This window comes from Nanorana parkeri, unplaced genomic scaffold (genome assembly GCF_000935625.1).
Source record: "Nanorana parkeri isolate BGI_ZX_2015 unplaced genomic scaffold, ASM93562v1 scaffold115, whole genome shotgun sequence".
In the NCBI taxonomy this organism is placed as follows: domain Eukaryota; kingdom Metazoa; phylum Chordata; class Amphibia; order Anura; family Dicroglossidae; genus Nanorana; species Nanorana parkeri.
Genome location: NW_017306383.1, coordinates 144,825 through 152,688, shown reverse-complemented (window position 1 = coordinate 152,688; position 7,864 = coordinate 144,825). Strand labels below are relative to the sequence as shown.

Here is a 7,864-nt window from a genome sequence, read left to right as displayed (position 1 = left end):
CCCCAGTGGTGAGGAGACCCCCCCCAAACCCCCCCCCCGCCCCCCCCCCCTTTTGCATGCTGTGGTTAGTGTCCCCTCTAATTCCTGCTGCTCCCCTGCTTGTATTGGCAGGGGTAGCGAGGTTCAGAGGGGACACAGAGCTGATCCACCTGCCTGCGCCCAGCTGGGAGGAGAAAGCTTTCAGGAGGAAATATTTGCTGATTGTTCCCTGTAATATTCAAACAATGCAGTGATAAGTACTAATCACTACTATGTTTTGTAAATAATTGAGGACATACTATTCAGATACTGTGTCCCCAATTATGAATGAACAGGAAGTGATCTACATCACTTCCTGCTCATTCATGATTGTGGACATAATATTTGTTTACTATCTCCTTGTTTTATGAATGAACAGGAAGTCTCTGTACTGAGTGCTTCCTGTCCATTACGTGCTGGTGCTGCAGAAAAAGGGATTGAGGACTCCTCAATCTCTATTTTTATTTTAAAAGGGAAATATCAGGGGTCTCTTTACACGCCTGATATTTCCCCAAAGCCCCTAGCAGTTAAGTTAAAAAAGCCCTCCCCCCCATTGTAAAAAAAAAATAAAGAAGGTGGAAATATAGTAATTTTCATGTCTGGCGTGACAAATTCTGGTGCAGGAGGTGCGCTGTAGTGCTGTTCATTTGAATGGCACCCCAAATGTGCTTCCCGCCCGCAGTGTGATCGCCCACAGCATAACACACACTAGTGCGTTCCAGTGCGGTGCGATTGCAAAAAATTGTACGTGCAGTACGTGGCAGGCTAGCCTGAGTTGTGTGTCAACAGTGGGGTTGTTGTTTTTGTGGTGTATTTTTTAAATTTATTTATTTTTGCCGTTATTTGTGTTAAGATAATGATTTGTAAAAACACTTTTTTGTATGTTTATATTGTATGTTCTTACAAATTTAAATAAAGAATAAAAAAAAACCAGTGGAAAAAGTAAAAGTGTGCAAGGATTCCAGCTCACAGAAAGGTTTGGGAAATCACCTAGCTGCTACATAACCCTTAGGGGGTTATTCACAAAGATAGCCTAAGGATAAGCCGTAGCTCCAGCTGATCCTTCGGCTAGCTTCGGCCCCAGGACCCCTTCGGTTCACTATAGCCCGTACAGCTCCCGAAGTTGGCCGAGTGGCTCGGTCAAGCCGAAGGCATAGGCTTCGGCTCGACTGAGCCGAGGTGAAAGCCGAAGCGGGCCGAACGGCCGGCCATTGGCTGTTCGAAAGCCTGCTACTGACAGCTGGGCGGAGCCATCCGTCATCTCATGGCTGGCTCTGGCCACTTGCAATGACAGAGCAGTGTCCCCCTGGTTACCATGTAACCAGGGGACGCTAAACTGTCATTACAATGAGAGCTCAGCGGAGCCCGGCCTTCATATCATGGTAGCCAGGTGATGCTGAACTGTCATGAGAGCTCAGCGGAGCCAGCAGTGATATCACCGCCGGCTCCGCCAAGCTCTCATTGTAATGACAACAGGTCCCGGCCAATAGGAAACAGTTAGGCGGAGCTAGCTGTCACTGCTAGCTCCACCCAATCGTTTTCTACTTTAAAAAAAAACTGTTTTTCTATTCTGCTTGGTACCACGCTCGGCGGCATTCGGCTATTCACTCACTGCTGTTCGGACCCGATGAGAATAGGCCGAACAGCAGTGAGTAGGCTGCCGGAGGTTCGGCTCAGCCGATCCAGATGTTGGATCGGCTGTGTTGAACTCCTTCTGCACTTCGGGTCGGCCGAACATGCTGAGCATGTTCGGCCGACACGAAGCAAGCCGATGTACGGCTGAAATCAGCTGTACAAGCCTGAAGTGAATAGCCGAACAGCGTTCAGATCACTTCACTTTGGCTTGGTTATTCACACGGCTGCCTCCGCCAGCTTTGTGAATAACCCTGTTAGAGTGCACCAAATTGTATGCAAGATTTGCATGTACCCATGTGTGTCTGGCCAGCAAGATTTTGGGTGAGTCTTCCCCAAGGGGTGACTGGTGGTATTGCAGGCTGTGATAACAGTTTCACAGCCTTGCTTTGCCTTCCCAAGGTAAGCTCTTTCCTAATCCCGCCACCCAGACATGGATCTTGCTTCAGTTAGCAAATCTCAGTGGGTGTGATCCATTCACAATCTGGTACAGTAAAATCTGATAACTAGGGGGCTATTTATAGAGGTCAGCAGACCTGCATTTTGCTTCACTAGACTTCTGTATTTTGCTTCTGACTTTTTTGTTATTTTATAAAACTTTTAAATGTAGATGGAAAGTTAAGGCAGAGTGTGTAAAATGAAGGGAGTTAATGCTGAAAGGAATGTAGAAAGTAAAACTGGAATGTACAACTGTTGCAAGAAGAATAACAAATCACAATAATACAATTACCAAAGAAAATAATGCATTACTCTTTGTTTAGTGTGATACAAATTTTGTGTGCAATTCTCAGAGAATAACGTAGTACTTCAAAGCATTGAGACATTTTCCTGGAATTGTTCTTCTTTATGGCAAAAAAAAAGAGTGGAGAGCTAAAACAGATCTATTCTGTGAAAACAAACATGAAATAAAATGTTCACCTTTATAAATAAAAGAAAAAAGAAAAGGCTAGTTTCACTCCTTACCGGTATGACCCAGTGATCGGGGAGGGGTGCTCGGAATGACTGCAGATGGCGCCGCCAAATACAGATAATTGCAGAAACGTCACCAGCACACCAAATCCTTATAGAATCAAAGTTTTTGCTTACTCATGTCAGTTACACAAGCGCTTTCGGGGCCACACAGGGTCCCTTCATCAGGCATAGCAATGACCCTGGTGAAGGGACCCTGTGTGGCCCCGAAACCGCTTGTGTAACTGACATGAGTTTGCAATAAAATCTACGAACTTTGATCCTATAAGGATTTGGTGTGCTGGTGACGTTTCTGCAATCACCTTTATAAATAGACTGCATTATTGCGCTACACATACCATCATTGCTCCTTACACTTTATTTTGACTATATTCTTGTGTGCATATTTGGTCCTTTCTCTTTATGTGATGAAATATAATGAAGTAAATGCTATCTGACAGTGAGTTCATCCTTAGATTGACTACAACGGGAGGAAAAGTGTATTTCACATTACTATACACATTTGATTTAAAAATGTAGTTGAGATCGTGGCTCATTCCTCAGTCAGCAGAACGGTAAGTACAGTCATTCAATACATGTTGTTTCTAGCTGCAAGCTTCTTGCCGTTATGCATATTTAAATATACAAAAGTAAAAAAAAATGTTGACTTGTCATTAGTCAGAGGCATCCAAAATGTCATCCCCCATGCAGCATTCAGTAAAATAATGTCTTTTAAAATCAGTTCTATAATGATATGCTGAATTGATTAGCATTTGGTATCCAAAATAAGGTCCCAGATGTTTCGTGATGATCGTAATTTAGGAACATTGATTTTACATTACAGCAGTTGATGTAAATTGGTAGGATCCATGCTGTTCTAGTCAAGTGAACTTATTTTAAATGTTTTTTAATGTTCTACAGGTGGAAAATTTGCTTCTGAGATATCCAGGGTGTCCTGTAATACGTTCACAGAAAACTGCAATAGAGGAAAATAAATAGTTGTTCATTTTCATAGTACGTAAAATGATGTCACAGGTGAGTAATTATTTTTCTAAAGTTACCCTGACATTAACATTACAAGGTGCCTGCTCTTACCTACTTTGTCTAGGAAAGCATCTTCAGTAGCCATCTGAGATTGCTTTTAGTTTTCAAATGAGGCCTTGACCTTCCTACTCCCAAACTTCAGAAGATTGTGGTCAGTAAAGAAATTCTCATTGTACAGTAGTGGCCCGTGGGGTAGGTGAAGCTTAAAGCAATTCTGTTGCCAAATAAAATTAAAAGAAAGTCTCCCCTATATAAGAGAGTTAAAGGAGAACTATGAGGTGAGTGAAAGTCACTCATCCTCATAGTTCGAGCCGACGCGTGACAATGGAACTGTTACACGTTGGCTCAATAGATCGGAAAGTGAGCGAACACATACCGTCGCTCGCTCAATTCTCAATCATCTCCCTGACTGGCAATCACGGCTCCCTCCAGGGATTGCCCCCCCCCCCACTCACATTCTCCAGCGCTGACTGGAGGAACGAATGGGGGAGGGCACAGCTGGCTGTGGCTCTAGATAGGCAGAGCCCGCTGTGACTCACGCAGCTGGGTGAATCTCGACAGCATTGTCGGGATCCGTCCCGGCTGCGGTGGTGTCAGTATACCGCGACCTGTAGCTTGTGATACACTGAGCTTTGGGTCACGGGAGGAGGTTAGTATATGTCCTCCCGTGACTCTAAAGAGAACTATGGGGAAAAACACTTACCCCATAGTTCTCTTTTAATAATCACCTTTGCTGCTGTCCACATCAAAAATCTCTGCTGTACTGAAGAGATACTACCAGGTGAAGATACCACAAGGTCCCCACTGTACTCAATGGATCAGTCTGCCAGATCCTATGTCAATACTGTGTCTTGTAGTGATGTAGGGACCACAACACTCAACGGGGAACTAATAAACCAACACCTCTGCAAGTGATGGATTCTGAAGATTTTTCAGCCAGTTTTTTTTTTTCTTCAGTACACCCGAGATCAGAGACTCATGTGGAAATAAAATATTTTTTAAAATTGAAAAAATTAAAATAAAAACCATTTTCGGTATCGGTTTCGGCCTGACAATTATTTTTTTCTGGTTTCATTTCGGTTTTAAAATTCCCATTTCGGTGCACCTCTAGTTTTCGTCATGTGCATGTTTTCACTGATGAAAACTAAATATGAACTAAGTTAATAGAACTAAAATTATGATAAGAATACTGTGCATTGCAATTTTCTCTACTGATAATTAGTTGACAAAACGAAAGGCGACTAAAACTAAATTGCTTATTTTAGTCATCTGAATTCGATACCGAAATACGGGTATCAGTGCATCCCTACTAGCGGGAGTGTAAATCTACGTGATTAGGCCGCCTCCAGCAGAGACTTTAGTTAGCTTACCAGTACTTTCATTAATATATTCGTGCTACGAACTTCGCTCATATGGTAGCCGGCTGATTGTGAAGGGTGACTCCTTTTAGAGGATAATATACTCTGGATGCAGTGTTGTATATCTACATGCCTGCCTTCAAGCGTACTCTTGCAAGTGCAATATGTTTTGAAGTACTTTAAAAAATGTTTTTGACTTAAACAATCTGATGCACCCTCCATTTTTGCTTGTGTTTTAGTGTAGTTTTATCGGTCCTGGAATACCAGCACAGAGCTATCGGTCCTGGAATGCCAACACACCAACCCAGCCACGATCCCTGGTACACCTCCAAGTACTTTTACATTTAAAGGTATGATGAGCGTATCGTGTGGTGTTTATGTGGAGGATGTTTTGGTAAGATTGCCTGTTTTTTTCCCATGGGACTATTTTCCCTATACATGTGATGTGGGTATTATTACTCATATTAAATGTCTTACAGTATGTGAACAAAGTACTTTCAGTACAATAACACATTTTTAGTGATTTAACTCATAGCAGATTGCATAAAATAGTATTCTCACCTGCGGTAAGGTTGTGTTTGAATTATGTGTATCAACTGTAGCAAGAGAAGGGATGCGGGAGTCTGGGATTGTCTTGTTCTCTTTCTTTCCCAACTTTGAACTGCGAACTACAAAATCACGTGTTACTCACCAGACAGCAGTCAATTACTGCAACATATGACTTAAAATTAGGCTAAATACAATCGTCGTGTCCATTCTGATATCAACAAACACAATGTAAACAGGATCAGATTTACTCTCCCTGCTGCCCCAATTCCAGGTTCCTCAATTTTATCTTATTATTTTTTATTTATAATTATTTTCTTATTTTTTAATATTTTTTCTTATTTTTTACTTTTTATTTATGTATTTTTTAAATTTAATTATTATTACTTATTATTTTTTACTTATTTTTTTACTTTTTATTTAAGTAATTTTTTGATCAATTTTTTTCCACTTAACTTTATTGCTATCACACAGGAGATAACAATCCCCTGTGTGACAGCATTTGGAGGTGACAGGTTCTCTTTATTGACCCTGTCACCTCCAATACAGGAGTTCTAGCACAGCACTGTGGTGGAACTCCTGTGACAGGTGAGATGGGAAGAGCATAGCTCTCCCCTCTCACTGTTTACACAGAGCGCCAGGGTTACTTTTAACCCTGCCGCTCTGCTCACCGCTCTCCATCCTGAAGACGGTGGCAGCCAGCGAGGAGAGGATGGAGCCAGCATGCAGAGAGGTAGGCGCGGGGGGGGGGGCGGGGGGAGGACGGACCAGCTGCTATCTTATTACAAGTGATCTTGGTGACATCGCCAAGATCACTAGTAAATGTAGAAAACAAATTACCACCCGGCGCCCGCAACTCCATGTTTCCGGGCGTCGGGTGACTTCAAACCTGTGCCGCCCCTCTGCTCCATGGCCTTGTCTGGAATCCGGCCCTGAATGTAAAGGAAGTTGGATAGTTCGAATAGACCCATAGCAGTTTAGAAAGTGAAATACAAAGGTTGAATACTAAGTTATAAAAATTCAGACTTTTCATCATTGAAATCATATCGATGTACAAAGTATCAATAGAATGGTTGGTTTCATATCCTAGGTTTTTAGTGGGTTCAAAGAAGCTTTTCAGACCATACATACATTTGATATGTCCTTTCACTATCTAGCTCATTGGTAGGAGGGGTTTTCAGCACTCCATGGGGGTTCGTTTACTAAAGGCAACTAGGCCATTCACTTTGCAAGGGAATTTTCCCTTAGCTTAATGAATGTGGTGAAATTTCACTTTTCAAAGATTACCCGATCATGTGCAAGGAAAAGAAAAAAACTATATTTATGCTTACACATGATTAGATGATGGAAGTCAACAGAGATTCACCATATTCACTAAGCTAAGAGAATATTCCCTTGCAAAGTGACCAGCCTATTGCTATAATTAAATCAACACCACTGGCTCCCAAGTACCACTACATTTTCCTACCATGGGTGAGAGAAAAAAATTATGGATAACTAAACCCACTGGCGGAGCTACCAGGGTCTCATCGGTCGCAATTGCGACCGGGCCCTGGCACATTCTGCTGTGTGAGGACCCGACCCTCTTAGCCCTGTCCCCTGACCAGGGAGACGAGGAAGAGGGCTGCTGGAGAAGGAAGGTAAGTCTAGAGTGGGAGGGGGGGGGGCGCGGGAAATTGTGTGTGTTTTGGGGTGGCAGTAGGATTCTGTAGTGCTGACTTCTATTATAATGTATTGCTGTGACTTGTAGTCCCGCTTAGCTGCTGGTATTCTGCATTGATGTATGACAGTGATGGCGAACCTTTTTGAGCCGCAGTGCCCAAACTGGATCACTAAACCAACTTATGTATCTTAAAGTGCCAACCCTTCAATTAGACCTGAATACTCTCAGGGGGGCTCTGCAGTTCTGAGGTGGTCTGTACGGGCTCTCAGGGGGCTGTGCGGCTCTCAGGTGGGCTCTGTGGGGTTTCTGGTGGTCTGTACAGGCTCTCAGGGGAGCTGTGCAGCTCTCAGACGGTCTATTATGGCTTTTGGGTGGGCTCTGTGGTCCCTGGTGGTATGTATGTGCTCTCTGGGGGGCTGTGTGGCTCTCTGGGGGGTTGTGCGGCTCTCAGGTGGGCTCTCAGGTAGTCTGTTTGGGCTCTCTGGGGGCTGTGCGGGCTCTCAGGGGGGCAGTGTGGCTCTCGGGTGGTCTATAAGGGCTTTCAGGTGGTTTATATGGGCTCTCTGTGGGGCTATTCTGCATTGCTGTATAATTATCATACAGCAATGCAGAATACCACCAGCTATGCGGGACTACAAGTCCCAGCAATACATTA

At 43.4% G+C, this 7,864-nt stretch overlaps 1 protein-coding gene across 1 annotated transcript in view; it reads right to left on the bottom strand.

Annotated features, from left to right (window-relative positions):
• Positions 1 to 3,196: 3,196 nt before the first annotated feature.
• CDKL2 (cyclin dependent kinase like 2) overlaps positions 3,197 to 7,864 on the bottom strand; it is a 43,682-nt gene continuing 39,014 nt past the window's right edge. The window contains exons 11-12 of the mRNA XM_018553280.1: positions 5,562 to 5,668; positions 3,197 to 3,574 (exon numbers count right to left, since the gene is read on the bottom strand). Coding sequence (XP_018408782.1) covers positions 3,506 to 3,574; positions 5,562 to 5,668 — 176 coding nt within the window. The 3' untranslated portion in view covers positions 3,197 to 3,505. The remainder of the gene's footprint in view (positions 3,575 to 5,561; positions 5,669 to 7,864) is intronic.